General features: G+C 41.1%; 2 protein-coding genes across 2 annotated transcripts; both read left to right on the top strand.

Annotated features, from left to right (window-relative positions):
* The first annotated feature begins 540 nt into the window (after window positions 1-540).
* Window positions 541-6,410, top strand: LOC119908452 (vascular endothelial growth factor A-like). Its single transcript, XM_038726146.1, has 7 exons — window positions 541-716; window positions 3,248-3,281; window positions 3,374-3,570; window positions 3,704-3,780; window positions 3,873-3,902; window positions 3,978-4,046; window positions 5,714-6,410. The coding sequence occupies exons 1-7, from the start codon at window positions 651-653 to the stop codon at window positions 5,748-5,750; spliced, it is 510 nt and encodes a 169-aa protein (XP_038582074.1). The 5' UTR covers window positions 541-650; the 3' UTR covers window positions 5,751-6,410.
* A 718-nt stretch (window positions 6,411-7,128) lies between these two features.
* cipcb (CLOCK-interacting pacemaker b) lies at window positions 7,129-15,214 on the top strand. The gene is made up of 4 exons (XM_038726144.1): window positions 7,129-7,449; window positions 8,283-8,444; window positions 8,537-8,721; window positions 9,971-15,214. Exons 2-4 carry the CDS (start codon window positions 8,336-8,338, stop codon window positions 10,895-10,897), a joined length of 1,221 nt encoding a protein of 406 aa, XP_038582072.1. The 5' UTR covers window positions 7,129-7,449; window positions 8,283-8,335; the 3' UTR covers window positions 10,898-15,214.
* Window positions 15,215-15,727: the final 513 nt, after the last annotated feature.

Genomic DNA, 15,727 nt, shown 5'->3' with positions numbered 1-15,727 from the left:
TAAATAAACACGTAATTCTTATTTGATTTTATCTGAAAAATTCAAAATCAATACAATTGGAGACATAGGCTTTTCACTGAAAGTAACATTTTTTTCACTAATGAGACTTTGAGGGTAAAAAAGTATGCAGACTTAGTTCACTGTAACAGATTGCAGGTGATCAGTATCCAGGGCATAAAACTACATAGCTACATTGATATAACAGCATGTCCTAAACAGTTCAGTATTAAACCAATAGACAGCAAATGTACCTGTGTAGATGTTCAAAGTGTTTGTTTTAGCTTGCATTAATCATGACTATTTTTACCATTACAAATAAATAGGCCTAATTTAGTTTATAGTTTATAAATATGAGATATAAAATAAGACAAAATAATAATAACTAAAAATAAAACGTGATGATATGAATTCCAGGACTCTAGATGTGGAAAGTTCCATCATCTTTTCTCTTGAATTTAATTGTGTCACGTTTCCTATTGATCACCAGCTGTATATATAGTTAAGGGTTTGGCACATACTCTTCATCCCAGCTCGCGCAGCTGAACAACGCGCCAATGAAAACCCCGGCTGCTTCACAACGCTGCTATTTAGAGTTTTTCAGTTCTTACTGACCGACTGTAGACGAGGGGAGGTAACTTATCTTTGGCGCTATGCAAAGTTTCATCGGAATCTCGCATCTCTTATTGGTTCTTCTGATGCAGCGGGTACCTGCGCAGGTAATTCATCATATTTCAAAACACGCCTTTTTGCAGCCTAATGTTGCCAACAGCAAGTCACGTTGTGTTTTTTAATTCTTCTTGTTTCGGTGTTTTGTGAACGGCTGTGCCATTTGTAGTGGAATATTTATATTAAGACTAATATCTATCATAGTGGCGATTTATCTGAAATTCAGTTTATCCCGTGATATGTTGCACTCTTAGTCATGTTGAAGACAGGATTAAGATTTCTCTTTTTTAGGAGAAGGCTGTCTGTTCATCTCAACTCTCTTGTTCTCTTCACGTGAAACAAAAGCCAACAGGAATCACATCTGAATGGCAGACTTTTTTCACTGTGAGAGGACACGTGTTTCACACTGCAGCCTTTTTTCCACACTGTAGATACTACCTGCAATTAGGGGTTTGGGAATCGCCATGTTTTACCGTCATGTGTACAGATATTGACTCAACCAGCAAGCTAGAGTTGTAGTTCCTGTGTGTTACTGATCGGGGTTCAGAGAGAGAGGCGAGCAGATACAGGCCTACTGTGCGTGAGAGCAGTACTGTGATAAACTCAACGGAGCACCAGAACTCAGCCAGAGGTGTATCACTTATTTAGAGAAATGCTGCCTGACATGAGAGTGCAGTTATGGTTTGGAGATTCTGCAGCTCCAGGTTCCTGCTCCCGTGGTGAGGGTGTATTATCCTCCACTTCTCTTTCTGGTTGTGCACAGCATCACCCTCAGGCAAAACAGACACATTCAGTATCAGCCAGCGGGGAGTCGACTGCACACTGAATATGCATTGTAGTTTATGTGGGGAGATTATAAATGGGAATATATATTCAAAAGGGGTTCTCGTATGGACTGTGGAATAACATAAAAATGTTTTAATGTGTGCATTTAAGTCACCCTGAGATATTGTGAAATGTATACTATCCAGAGTACATTTAGTCCATCCCCATAGTTCTTAGAACATGTACAACAGTAGTGTCAAGAATAGAATCAGCTTTCAGTGTGACAGTTCAAATGCAACTGGTTAGAATTAAATTCATGTAAAAAACAAACTGATCCATGGTTTGAAATATAGCATGAATGGTTCAGTCAGTGATAAAATCATTATAGAGCTTTTAGAGAGTGTGACAACCTGCACGTTCATGTGATAAGATCTTGTAAGTCTGACCCCTGCACATTAAAAAAAGAATGGAGCTGGAATTGCTTCTTTTCATGTGCAGCTGGCTGTGGTTACTGTACATGAGCACTAATTAATACGAGGAAAATGTGGATTTAGCCTCCAGAATCAGGACAAACGCATCTAAAAATGTTGGTACCCTTTTTAAAAATTCAAAATGATCACAACATTGATACCTGGGGAAATTTTGATATTTATTTCTAAATTAGTTGTTCTATATAGTTTCCAAAATGTGTCTGATAAATAGGTTTGCAACTGTCCCCAAATTTCAAGAAAAGATCCAATCTGGACCCCAACAAATACTTTGATTTACTAGACTCTCATCAGCCCAGATGAGATTTCAGATCAGAAAACAATAAACCCAACAATTTTATTGGGAGAGATTGGAGGTATGCTGGGGAAAAGTGGGAGAGAGAAAAAACATATGAAACCAAAGATAAGAAGACTGCCAAGAACAACCTTTATCTCATGTCATTTTATTTTATTTTATCATATGATAATAAGCATTGCACATTTGCTTGGAAGATTTGTGTAAGTTACAAAATTAGAGAGGGAAAAATTGCTTTGTGTTGCATCTGGCACAAGTACAAATTCACTTAGAGCGAATACAAATCCCACAATAAAGCCTGTGGTGGTCCTATGAAGCATTCCCTGCGTGTGACATTTAGAAGACAATGTTCCCATCAATGCTCACAGAGTGAGAGAGAAGCAGGAGAGAGAGAGTCAGAGAAAGATTGTTGATATTCAAAAGAAGAAGCGAGCCAAGATCAACTTTGCAATTTTGTTTCTGCTCAATATGCCATTCAAAGATCGGGAACGTTGCCGTCGTGAGTGTGGAGGCTGGGTTGTGAGAACTTAACAGAATTCATGCTGTGTCATGATACCTTTCAGAACAGCCTTTGTTTTAGCTGTGTTTACTGTGTGTCAAAACTCCCATGAGTAAAGGCAGCAGTTATTCTTTGCTGTTTTTCTTTGCATTCTTTGCTGCTTGTCATAATAAATCTAACAGTATTACAACAAATTGAGAAATCATGTGCATTTTTGTTGTTGGCTGGCTCATTTTACTGCTTTGTGTTTTTGCTGATTTGCAAACAGCAGCACAGTGGTAAACCGCTGAAACCATGCTGCATCATTGTTTTTACTGGATCATTGTGTGTGCACTACTTCTTCTCTGCCACAAGAGGGCGATATGCAACTGCTCAATGAACCCACTACTTTTGTGACCATTTCTTTGTGTCCTTTCCTAATTTTCTGCAGGTTCTTTATCATTAAATCCATGTTTGGCATTAATGTTAATGTTTTGAAATCAAATGAAATTAAAGGGATGGCAATTGTTACTTATCTTTTTGTGTATTTTGCAGATTTCACACCCTCCAGAAGAGGGCCACTCAGGAGGTAAGGGTTGTGCTCTTGATCATCTCCTGCCGAAAAGGCATAGTCTCCTCTTGTAAATGATTTAAAGACTAAATATTCAACTGGTTTTGCAGTAATGCCATTCCTGGAGGTGTGGGCAAAGAGCATGTGTCGGCCCATTGAGCAGCTGGTGGATGTGGAGCAGGAGTACCCTGGAGAAGTGGAGTACATCTACATACCTGCTTGTGTCCCACTTTGGCGATGCTCTGGTTGCTGTGCGGATGAGAACTTAGTGTGCCAGCCTACCCTTGAACGCAACATCACTCTGCAGGTGCAGCAAGATCTCTAATCAGAAATGATTCATCAGAAATACCTAAAGGGAAGTGTTAAAAATGCACTTCCTGTTTATGTTAAATATATGGTCCAATATGCAGTTTTAGTTTTCCCTTTCCTTTGTTTCTCAGGTGAAGAGGATTCGTCCCATGATATCTATGCACGAAGTGGAACTCACATTTGTGGAGCATCACACATGTGAATGCAGGTAAATTACCAAGTGTTTCTAGTAAACACCAGTTGCAAATTGAGATTTTTATAGCACAGTTAACAGTTGTTTGTGTTTCCCCCCTGTTTTAGACTCCGTCAGAAACGTCTAAATAATAAAAGGTCAGTAGAAGAACCATTTATCTATCAGGGTTGAAGACATCAATATCTTTATTGCACTTTGCTCTCGCTCCACAGCAGCGCTGAGTCTATCAAGGACAGACCTCAGAGGAGGAAACAGAAGAAGACAGCAAACGGCTGTGGCAAGTAAGAGATGGATTGCGCCCCCCCCCCCCCCCCCCATGGTGCACACTCACACTGTTTCATGATGTTTGGACATTTATGACTACTTTTAATCACTGTTCCGTCACACTGTCAGACTACCAAGGACAGATGAGATTAAACAATATCACAACATACTGTCTGCGGTCTTTGTAGCACGATAAGCCAAGGCCGCTGATAGTTCCAACCGAGGGTGGCCAGTGTAAAGGTTTCCCAGGGCAATGTCACACGTATCATTTTATAGTCCGATCCAAGAGTTTTATGTGCAGTGAGTTTACTGTTATGTTTATCTGTGGGCTTCACTCTCTTCTCATACAGGTCAGGGCAGTGTTTGTCCCAGGCAATCTCTCTGTGCCTCTTCCCCTCTTTGTTTCTCTTTTTCTTGACAAGGGAAATTGTTGTATAACCAATTTTGAATTAGTAACCAAATTAAGGCGTTACCATAAAGAATGAAGTGCCCAAAATAGTAATAATAATGGGCATTGAAAATACTACATTATGAGGTTTTAAAGTTTAAAGCTGGAGACAGGTTTGTAAAATGTTACAAAGTGCTTCTGTAAAAAGGGCCACTTCACAGATTGCAAATGTGAAGATCAGTTTATTAGTCCTCTCGGGGAGGACCTCCAGACCCCCCACTCATATGTTTCAGCATTTCAGATTTCTTCAAAATAGTGTTAAAATCTTTTCATCTTGTTCTTGACCATCATCAAGTCTCATGACACACTTGTATCATCACGTCCCCACCCCTTTTCAACACAAAGTGATGACCTTGGCTTGGAGACTACAGCGTTACGGTGGAAAGCCTGTATGACAAAACTGGGAACAGGGAGGTGTGGTCATTAATGAGGCTGACACTGTCAAGCTGATAAAGGAGTTGTAGCATCCAGAGCTTTAGGAGGTTGATCCACACTAGGGACAGAAAGTCACGGTATCTCTGTCTCTGAAGATCCCTTCTTAAAACGAGTCCATCCTTTGAATCGGCCACACTAAAAGCCGGACATTGGACTGGGTTTGGTGGTGGTCTGTAGATTCCCACATCAAGTATAGCATTTTGTTTATGCTGTAGGAACCTGTGTAGCCTTATTGTTGTGTAGTCAAGCACAATGCTAATGCTGCACCATGACTTGTCTTGGCTCCTATTCTTTTGTAAAACATAGAAACAGTGCCAGAGGCCCATTCTCATGACCCCTCCACCCCATCTTTAGTGGTCTAGTGACCACACATTTGCAAGGATTTTAATTACTTCCAGCAGATACAGAGGGTCTAAATTGTATGATGTATGACGTTCGAAGTGAATGGTTTGGATTTTACTTGGGTTGTTCAGAAGGTCATTTTGCCTTTTCACTCTGCATTGCGAAATGTCACTACACACAGAGGCTCTGTCTTAAGAGATCTACAACCCTCTAATCCCTCCATATAAGTGTCATAATGATCATTTGAGTGGTGATTTGTAGTGCTGAGATTGCATAGTAACACATTAGTGGGTCCCATAACCTTCAGAGCACGTTTTTTCAAATTTAGGAAACTCATCTGTCAGTGAAAAGAGCAATTTATCTCACTCAAAATGCAGATAACATTCACACAGATGTATTTCATAGACAAACCCTAGTCTCAATTAGAATTTCTTTAATCGTTTATTTTTGTCTTTTCAGGTGCCAGTTCCCTCAAAACAAGATAAACCTTCACTGATTCCCACATCTGTCCAAAATTTAATCGGATGAGTGACTTTGGAGTGACAAACAACTGCATATCTGTGAACTGATCATATGTGACTATTCATCCTCTGTCTGCATATATCTTTCCTAATCTGTGCATCCATCAGACTTTCTATCTTGCCCGAGGCATTCTTTAGTTGTTTGATTAATTATCACAGCAAACAACCACATCTGCAGACTCCTCTCCACTCTAACTGCTTTTAAATGAACTAACATGACAATTTAGAATTTTAAAATCTAGATGCTTTTGTGTGAGGTTTTAAAAATAGACATAGGATCCAATGTATTAAGGATAGGCAGCAGGAGATAACAGGTGGAATGCTGCAAGCTTATCAGTTGCCAGGGGAAAGGATTAATGCCTTCATCCACCTTTAAGTGTTCATGATTCTCTGTCAGATCAATGGCAACATTAACAGAGAGGCCAGGGACCTTCTCCACGACTTCTTGTTCATTCACTTTTTGCATATTGACTCCTGTTTATAATTGCTGTGACACAAATTCTGTAGGCCTACTGTTGCACGGCTACAGATACTGAAAAAAAGAAATCATGTAGCCTATGTGAATTTCGGTAAGGTGTAATTTCCTCTGCCTAATTATGAGACATGATAAGTTGATTAAATAAAATCCACTCCAAATACAAGGAACCTCTGTTTTATTGAGTTTGCATTGGTAGACCATTAGGATGGGAAAAAAGCTTCCTAATATGGTAGGTGTCAGGACCAGTTTTGTTTAATGGATTTCAATTGAGTGGCATCAGGTACTGTAATCTTCTTAGGGTTTTTTGGACAACTATTTCTACTTGGTGAAAACATTCTCCTGCAGCATGAGGAAGACCTATTATGCTGCTCTTATGTTTTTTAGACACAAGTCCGTCTATAGGCACATATGCATTATTCCATCAGAAACCAATTACTCCATTTTTGTTACTGCAGTACTGCAGTTCAGAGCAGCATTCCTGCACGTGAGGACGTTTTGTTCCGGGGGCAGTGTTTTATTTACTTCTTCAAACATGCGGCAGAAAGAAAACTTGCCCTGCTTAGGTTAGCTGTCGGCCTACCAGGCTATTATGTAATACACTAGAACATTACGCTCAAACCCTCGCGTCACTGGATTCACCGACAGTACAACTGCGATGTCTGCACTGTACACCCACGAACACAATGTCCTTAACTTGCCACACATTTGGCAGGGGTCACGTTTTTCAGCTGCTGGCTGCGCCGGCCAATCAGAAGCCAGGAAATGGATCCGTGGGCGGGCGTAGCAGCCCACAGACTGTGACGTATCCCAAACTCCAGACAAGGCCACTTCCAAATATGGATGATTGGTTGTAAAGTATGAGTATATCCTGCCCTGTGCCCGTCCAGGAACGATTGTCTGTAGATGGGCGTAAGCATACGGGCCACCTACTTTCCGTGTTGACGATTGCAGACAATGAAACTGCAACGGTTAACGGCTGTTGCCACCTTGCTCCGCATGTGACATGTACAGGGGAGGGGCGGGCAGTCTCGTGTATTGTAATGTGGTACAGCGAGTTCTGGCTGGGCTGCAGCAGCATCGGACACACCGACAAAAATAAGGAAGAAATAAGTCGCCGAGACACAACAGGCACCTCGACCCAGGCTCGCACCCCTCAGATTTGAAGAAAGGGTCGTTGGAACAGCGCCAAGGACAAAGTAACGTTATGCGTATTCTTTTGTGTTTCTCTAACGTTTGTGGTGTTTTTGTACTTACTAACGTTACTACAACAGTGAGTCAGTGAACGCGCTAAGGTTAGCTTTGTGTTGCGTTGGCACGTAACGTAAGTTAGCTAACCAAAGTGCTAACGTTAACTTCAAGTGTTGCGTTTCTGAAGTGTTTCTTTTAGCTAACGTTAGTTAGGCCGTCAAATATCAAACGTTATAACGTTACTGAATGAACTCCCTTTTCAGATGTCATGCAAATGTAGCGTTTACGGTAACGTTATTTAAGTTAAGACTTTAATTAGGTTAACGTTAGCCCCATAATAACTAAATGTAGCAACGTTATCTTTATATTAACCGGTACTAAGTTACATCGGTGACGTTACTTTGACAGTATTTTGTTGACCGCTTTTGGCGTTTTTTTCCAATTACGTTAATCGTACAAAACTATGAGAGGTTAATAGATGTACTGTTGGTGAAAGAAAACGTTGGCCAAACAGATGGCTAATATTATAGGCTTTCGTTGTTCATTACACTCACCTGGACTGTCCAGTAACGTTAGAGCCAGAAAAACTCTAACGTTAACTGTTATGTTAATGCAGAATTTAAGACCAGGAAGAACTGTTTTGTTTTTGTTTTTTTTAAAAACACAATATTAGAATAACTTGCACACACTCCCAAATCATGATAAACATACTGTCCAGCTCTAACTGAACATGTCAGCTAGCACCTTTTGTGTTTTTGTACACAACTCTAGTCTGTCATTGGCTTGAAAAAGGGTCTCCTGAGTGTTGTTTGATTCCCAGCCTTTCCATATGCTGATGTAGTTGCCGTGAGAGCCTTTCGAGCCAAGGACATTGTCAGTGCAGCAGGAAAGGAGATGAGCACCAAGAGAAAGGCAGAGAGCCACTCAAGGGCAGCAAACAGACCACGCATCATGAAGTCTGGAGGCTCCCGGGGTGATTCAGAGAGAGACTCTGGATTCTCAGGTTCGACTTCCTTGCTCTTCTTCAATTTTATGTGCTTAGATTATAAGGTATCACTTAATTGAACCCCAATTACTCTTCTGCCTGGTCTATAGATGGAGGCTCTGAGCACATGAGCATAATGGACACCACAGACTCTGAGGATTCACCCCGTCCTGTTGTACCACAGGGGCAGCATACAACTGGCTCGGGGCCCCAGGCCTCTCAGCTGGCTGTGGTGGGAGGCTCCTACTCCAGCCTCTCTCCCATGATCATCATGAACAACGTCCTCCTCAAACAGGTACACTGCAAAACCATAACACTGTAACTTAAACCTCATAACACACACAAATACATACACACATCTGTGTGGATGAACCCGTTCTCTGCTTCCACTCAAGTTGAGCCCTAAACCTTTCAACTTTTGGCAGTAATATAAGTAGGTCTCAACAGGAAAGTTGTGGTCCAGTTTTATTGCACCTGTGTTTAACTTCCAGTCCAGTCACAGCTGCCTGAAATGTGTCCCCAAAAAGGATTGACCATTCACATATGAGTACTTGCTGACCAACAGCAGAGATGTAAAGGAGAATTAATGGCAAAAAAAAAAGATTTTGGCCTCAAATAGTTTGATGAGCAGAGACTTTTTATTGAACCTTTTAATATGCTAAACTCAGTGGTATCACTTTAGACTATAACACCTCTTTATTTTCATTGATTATTTGAAATGGTTTATTTCCATCACACCATGTCAGTACAATGTCAAAGTGCTCGTGCTATTAAAATATAATTATAAATTTCAGGCTTTTGTTTAAATAGACTTGTTGCTGATAATAGGGGTCTAACCTGCATCTGCAGTTTGTCTGAATGAATGGACTGCAAGTCGGCATGGTTATCGGACCCTCCAGATGGGTTGAACATGGGTGACCAGGCATGTCTGTTAGGGATGGAAATGCATTTAGTGATATAGGCGTACAAAAGTCATTTTAGTACCTTTAGAGACAAAAAGAGAGAAATAGAAAGCATGCATGTGAGTGCAAGCTAGAGTGAGAGATTCTGAGAAAAGTAAAAGGGAAACTTTGGTAATTACGTAATGTAAATCGGTGAAATGTATAGAATTACACTGCAGGCTGAAGTCTCCCTAATGGTGACAACCAGAGGTTGACCGGTGACAGCTGTCTCATGAATGGGTACGACGCAGGTTGAATGTGTGGTCAGTAGACTTGCATCATAAGCCAATTTCCTAAGAAATACCAAATGTGTGGTTTATATCATTATAAAGTTTATAGTTTGTGGGTTTTCACATTTAGCCGGAGTCTCTGCTTTGTGTAAATTTGTTGTGATGGGTGTTTGTCAGAATTGACCATTTCATAGACTAAATGGTTAATTGGTACATTTTGCTCATGGTTTTCTCACTCATGTCAAGAGTGTTGCGAATTCCTACATTTTAAATTCCTTTTCGTTGTCTCATTGTAAACAAACATGTGAAATAGAAGTGCTTGTGATGGACCTGCTTTTTAAAGCTCTCAATTTTGACTTTGTTGCCTTTGCAGCCTGGAGAAAATCCTTCTGCTCTGAAGCCCTGGGGGTTTAGTCCCACGGTGGAGGTGGTTCAGCCTGTGGTCCAGCAACCTCAGGTGGTCTTTCTCCAGCCTGTGGTCTCTCGTCAAGCTTCCCCGGCCCCCAAAGAGGCCTCCTCTAGACACCGACGCCCTAAAAAGTATCTTCCAATTCTGAAATCTTACCCCAAGATTGCTCCCCATCCTGGAGACAGCTCCTGTTCCTCAGGGAGAGGAACTGCTTCCTCCTCCTCCTCCTCCTCCTCTTCTTCTTACTCCTTCTCCTCCTCCTCTTCGGGTTCTGAGAGAGGTAGCAGCTTGGCCTCCCACCGCCAGGGACACAGAGAGAAGCAGCAGCAGAGAAGTCTGTGTGATGGTGCTAGTAACTCTGGCTCAGCAACTCCCAGTCTTCCTGCTACTCCGAGCACCGTGTCTCCTCTTCTCCAGAGCCGACTTTCTCGGCACACAACAGAAACCAGTGCTGGCAGTAGTCCTACCAGGGAGAGGCCTTCATCAGCTGTCAGCCAGGCAGAGTTTACCTCCTCCGTGTCTTTGACTCACATCACTGGCTCTAAAAAACAGACACTCGTTCCCCGGCCAGCCACCAAGGAGAACAACCCAGGGGAATGTAACCACAGTGACGGTGACTCTGATACAAAGCGGAAGCGTTTTTGCAACACTTACAACATCCTGAGCAAATCTGGCCTGCTCGACATCGCGCTCCGCACCAAGGAGCTCCACCGGCAGAACCGCCGCATCCAGAACGACCTAGACCGGCTAAAAGAACACACGGACCTCTTCCTTCAGGCGCTGGGCAGCGGTGACACCAGCATCTGTGTCAAGCTGCAGGCCAGGCTTCAGGAGGAAGACGGTGAGAAAGAGGAGGAGAGTGCTGCTCATACCAGCTTAAAGGCCGATTAGACTAGTACTAGACAGTAATCCTTTAGATTGAGATGGGAGGAAATGCAGGCCAGGGTTGGGGGTTGGAGCATGCAGAGACAGATGGACCGAAAATAATGTCTCAACATGCACCCACCCCCCAGACTCTCTCATACACAAACAGTGGGCTGTGGCTTACATTGCGGTTGTCTGCTGCCTAAGGGCCCTGACACACCAACCCGACCTCAAAGAACTGGTGCAGTTGTTAGAATTTGCACGTGAACTCGTAAGACTGTAGATGGTGGCCAGTTGACTGCCAACATGCACATACGTTGTGCACCTGTGTGAGAAGAAATTATTTACTCAGCAGTCTGTGTTTATAATCCAGCAAACATCGGGGAAAGCAAAGCAAACTACACTTCCACAGAAATTGTGGAAATAGTCCCATTGTATGCTGAGATTATGAATTTAGAAGGTCGTCATATCTCCTTTGTTTCAGTGGACATTGTACACCTTGCTTTGCCCTACCCTGATGTTGTCAGCCTGTGGTCTTTAGCTTGTGCAAAAAGAAAACATGGAGGTGAAAAACAAGAAAGAGCCTCACTGAATTTGCTCAGTCAGTCAGAGAGCTCTCTCTAATTGCCTCTATTGCTGATTCAACAAGCTCTATCATCCAAACAGCCACAGATAAGGTCCAACTAATGCCATCAGGGAAGAACACGCTGCAAAAGCTATGGAGGATCGTTAGCCACACACCTAAAGTGCTGCCTGGTTGCCAGCTGTGGGCTCGGTGTGTCAGGGACTTACGGTCAAACAAGGCCAGAACCACACCTCACTGCACTGTGAGGTACTGAAACTGCCTCTGCTGCACAGAAAGCTTTTGCTTATTGGAAATCAAGACACAGAAGCCCTGAGAGATTTGGATCTAGGACGAACAAATAAACTTTTTTTTTTTTTTTTACTGAATGAACAATACAGGCTCATCTGAACGCTCGATTAAAACCCCTGACTGGATATTTGAACTTTAACAGTGCATGACGAGGCGTGTGCAGTCCAAGTGTGTACGTAATCAGAATTATTTTATGCAGCAATCACTGTAACGCAAACTCAGTGATTATGACAGGCTTATGTGTCCAGGGCCTCTTGCCAGTCAGCATCTTTTAAATAGACAAACGAGTGCCTGAAGTGTTTTTTTAAGTCCTGCTGCATTTTAAAACTTGATGGGAAAGATTTGGCATGCCCCCTTTATGGTTTCAAGTTTTGCATTCCCATCATGTTGATGGCAGCTGTAATACAGCGCGAACTGGCTTGAAATAAAGCCAGCCAGTTAGATGCTTCCCCCCAGTAACATCCCAGTGTAAAGGGTTCTTCCTGTATTCAACCTTATTTATCAGTGACTTCTGTCATTTGTTTTTTTTATATACATGGGTGTAATTTAATCTGGTAATACTGTCTAACTTATGTGCAGACCTTTTCTGTTTAAAGTTCCTTTCTGTTTTTGTTTGTATGAAATATCAGTTGTGTGAACCTTTTCAAGTCCGCTAAGACGAGCATCAAGTCGGTTTTCTTGACAAAGTCATCAGCTTTGGGCCTCGTCAATCCAGACTTTTTTACTTTTATTTGACAAAGAAAGTCCCAACAATTGCAACATCCAAATTAGGAACACTTGTGGAGTTTTGTGCTTTATTATTAATTTCTTTGGATGTTTATAAATGATCGCCTTAAGTATCCACCCAGTGTATGCCACAGAACTTGCATTTGCACTAAAGTATGTAGCTCTGAAATCAATTTCTGGGCAGACTTTAATGGCAGCTATGGTAGCTCATTTGAGGCAGACTGCAAAACCTTTTTGGTTTAAGTGTGTCGTGAGGCATCATAAGTACACATACCAATGTATAATACTATTCCTTATACGAAAAAAACATACAATTCCTCTCAGTACAGCCACACATAATATTTACATTAAGTATTGAACACTTTGTCTTTAACTAGAGAATAATATTTGATGTGATGAAAACTTACTTTCTGTGCTTGGGTTGACTTAAAATGGTTCATATGGAACATATGAAGTAAGGAATCATTTATATCCTACTTTTGCAGTCTTATTCCATGTGAGTAGAACATCAATACAGTTAAAGCTTGAGTGTGGGACATTTAAATGTGGTACAAGTGGCGACAATCTCACACTGGCGAACCGGTAGTGATGTGTTTTATGCTAACCAGCAGTCATTGGTTAGCGACCGCAACAACTCCTGTCGACAGTGTGGTGTATTTACCCTCCCTGTCAGAATTGGGATACACAAGTTCCACACTGCAGGTTTAATTTGAAAAGTTAATGTGCGCTTGAGTCATGTATTCTGCAACAAAATGCACCAAAGTCTTTGTCACATCAACTCAGAAGTTTGGGTTCTTTTTTGAATAAATTGTGGGTGTTTCATTTTAAATCTCAGCTTTATTTGAAGGGACTGGAGTGCACTGATTAACTTTCAGCTTTTATGCACAGACTGTGTCTCAGTCAGAATCAGTGGACATTTTATCTCTGAAGAGGACTCGCTGTTTCAACAATAAACTCTGTAAATTAATCAGTATGTTTCAGATGTTAGAGATTTGATGTGTGTTTGGGCTCATACTCCTACTGGAAGACCACGCTTTGTCTGACATTCAGCCCTCTGGCTGATAGTTTAAGGTTGTGCTGACAAGTTTGAGGCCACCTCACTTACTCCACCCAGTTTCTTTTCGGTAGTTCACTAGTTCCACTGTCAGCAAAACAGACCCACATGCAATGTACAATGTTTTGGGAGTTGAATATCTCCTCTCTAAACATTGCTTTGATTATTGTAGCCAGTTGAGTTACCACAAACCACTCCCAAAATCTTTTTTTAAATGCATGTAATCCTTATCAAACTTGAGTTGAGGTATTTAGGTGGATTTTGGTGCAGGAGCTCCTCAGCTCATGGTGATGTAAAACAATCTGCATAGTTCCACTTTATTAGATGACAAAACAGTTTTCTTGGGTTGCATCTGACCTTACCAGCCGGCTTGTAACGTTTGAATTTTCCTGAGCCTGGGATTCCCCTGTTATAAGTAATTTGTACTTGGGGGGGAAATGATTTATAGAGATGAAGTTGAGTTTTAAACTTAATTTGGCTCCAAGTTAAACTCCTGTTGTGTGTAAATCTGCTATCTGCTTTGAGGCCATGTCACAATGACATCAAGTTAAAGTGTCCTTAATGAAGGCCTTATTAAAGACACTCAGACAGGACAGGAACAGGACAGTTGGCACTATTTTGGCCTTTTACTTTAGCCAAGAACAAATGCCAGTGTGTTTGAGCTGTATTTACAGCTGTCACATGTCCTTCAGAGTCAAGACCTACCAGTGCAACATTTGCTTTTCTCTATTTCTTTGACAAACAACATACTCGCATATTTGCCTAAACTTTAAATGTCTGGAATTGTTACCATTTCCTCAACCAGATGCACAGACAGATGCTATATTCTTTGAATTACTGTTGTTGATGTTGTTGTTTCTTAACATGTCACTATAACTGAGTCTGAAAATCTTACAAATGTTTTAAAGGACGCCTTCTGAAATTAGATCTTGCATTTCCGATACCGGTCCACTGCCAGTGGGATAAATTATGTTACTTAAGTATCAAAAAAGGCCAATGACGTTTTGGCTGAGAATAGCACAACGCTGCTCATGCCCATCTTTTTTTAAGAGCTTCCCTTGTTGGTTGCAATCAGCTTTTATTGTCATTGTCATATTCACGTGTGGCCGCAATGTTATGTTTTCAAAACAGGAAGTTAATTGAAAAGTGTAAAGACTGGTTTTGCTTGTACAGTAGTAATGTAATTAAAATGTAATTTTGTTACACTGGATTTTGAGTTTTACATATAAATGTCGGCAGCTTTGTTTCCTCCAGTGCGTTTGTCTGCCTTCTTTCATTTTAAAGATCCAAAAAATGGTTGTAAAAAAGGATTATTTTATGAAAATGTTTCAGTAGTGCGCCAACAGTAGTGATGGACAAAATGATCAATAGCTCTAACCGAGGGATTCCTTTAGTGGAATTAGGCAGGCTGAATGTAGTGTAGCTTGCTGGCAGTCTTTTTTTTTTTCTACAATGCAGGAAGTTGCTGAAATCCCTGCAGAGGATTTACCAAAATCATTTTAATGTCTTAAAAGTTTAAAACCTCTGAGGACATGGAACATAATGTAAATAATGACATTTCAGCTGTACCAATCAAAGATCAATAACCTAAAGTCAAGGAAGGGTTTGATTTAATGTGTTTTAGGGCTCTTTTTGTACATTTCGAGTTAGAGACTCATTGCTTGTGTAATAAATGTCATTCCAAAGAAAATGTCCTGTCTGGTATTTATTTTACAGGGATATATGTCCAAATGAATGGTTACTGTTTCTTGATTGTCCAAAATCAGTTCAGACAACATTTCACGGAGAGGACTAGCATTGAGTATTGAGTCTTAGAGGTGAGAAGGAGCAAGACTGAAATGTTTACTTTTTGTGTTTTCCACACATCTCTCTCCTCACACTTGCCAACTTGGGAGAAAGTGAGTAGCTAAATAGAAATCCGGGACATTACACTTCAGGAGTTTATTATGGGCCTACATCTATTCCTCTGCAGTCAAATCTTGTGAGAGTTTATTTTTCTCCATGCTTGGTGTAAATACCCCCAAATTATAAACTATGAGATGTAATTTTATTCAAAATGACTGAGATCTTGATGTCTGTATACATAGAACAAACTGAGCATTAACAGATCTCTCCAGTTCCCCTGCATACAATTAAGCATTAATTAAGAGATATTGTTGAATAATTATCAGTAAGTCATTAGATTAAGGTGTTTGGTGGAACC

This window comes from Micropterus salmoides, unplaced genomic scaffold, assembly GCF_014851395.1.
Source record: "Micropterus salmoides isolate LMB-PRFRI ecotype aquatic unplaced genomic scaffold, ASM1485139v1 Ms_hic_scaffold_18, whole genome shotgun sequence".
In the NCBI taxonomy this organism is placed as follows: Eukaryota; Metazoa; Chordata; class Actinopteri; order Centrarchiformes; family Centrarchidae; genus Micropterus; species Micropterus salmoides.
The sequence above is the reverse complement of the archived record's forward strand: the minus strand, read 5'-3'. Positions and strand labels throughout refer to the sequence as shown.

Bases quoted from the DNA above. Each gene is read 5' to 3' on its own strand.
- LOC119908452 (XM_038726146.1), top strand. From the start codon at position 651: ATGCAAAGTTTCATCGGAATCTCGCATCTCTTATTGGTTCTTCTGATG. The intron at 3,282-3,373 runs GTAAGGGTTGTG...CTGGTTTTGCAG, and splicing joins AGAAGAGGGCCACTCAGGAG to TAATGCCATTCCTGGAGGTG. The intron at 3,781-3,872 runs GTAAATTACCAA...CCCCTGTTTTAG, and splicing joins CATCACACATGTGAATGCAG to ACTCCGTCAGAAACGTCTAA.
- cipcb (XM_038726144.1), top strand. From the start codon at position 8,336: ATGAGCACCAAGAGAAAGGCAGAGAGCCACTCAAGGGCAGCAAACAGA. The intron at 8,445-8,536 runs GTTCGACTTCCT...CCTGGTCTATAG, and splicing joins GAGAGACTCTGGATTCTCAG to ATGGAGGCTCTGAGCACATG. The intron at 8,722-9,970 runs GTACACTGCAAA...TTGCCTTTGCAG, and splicing joins ACAACGTCCTCCTCAAACAG to CCTGGAGAAAATCCTTCTGC.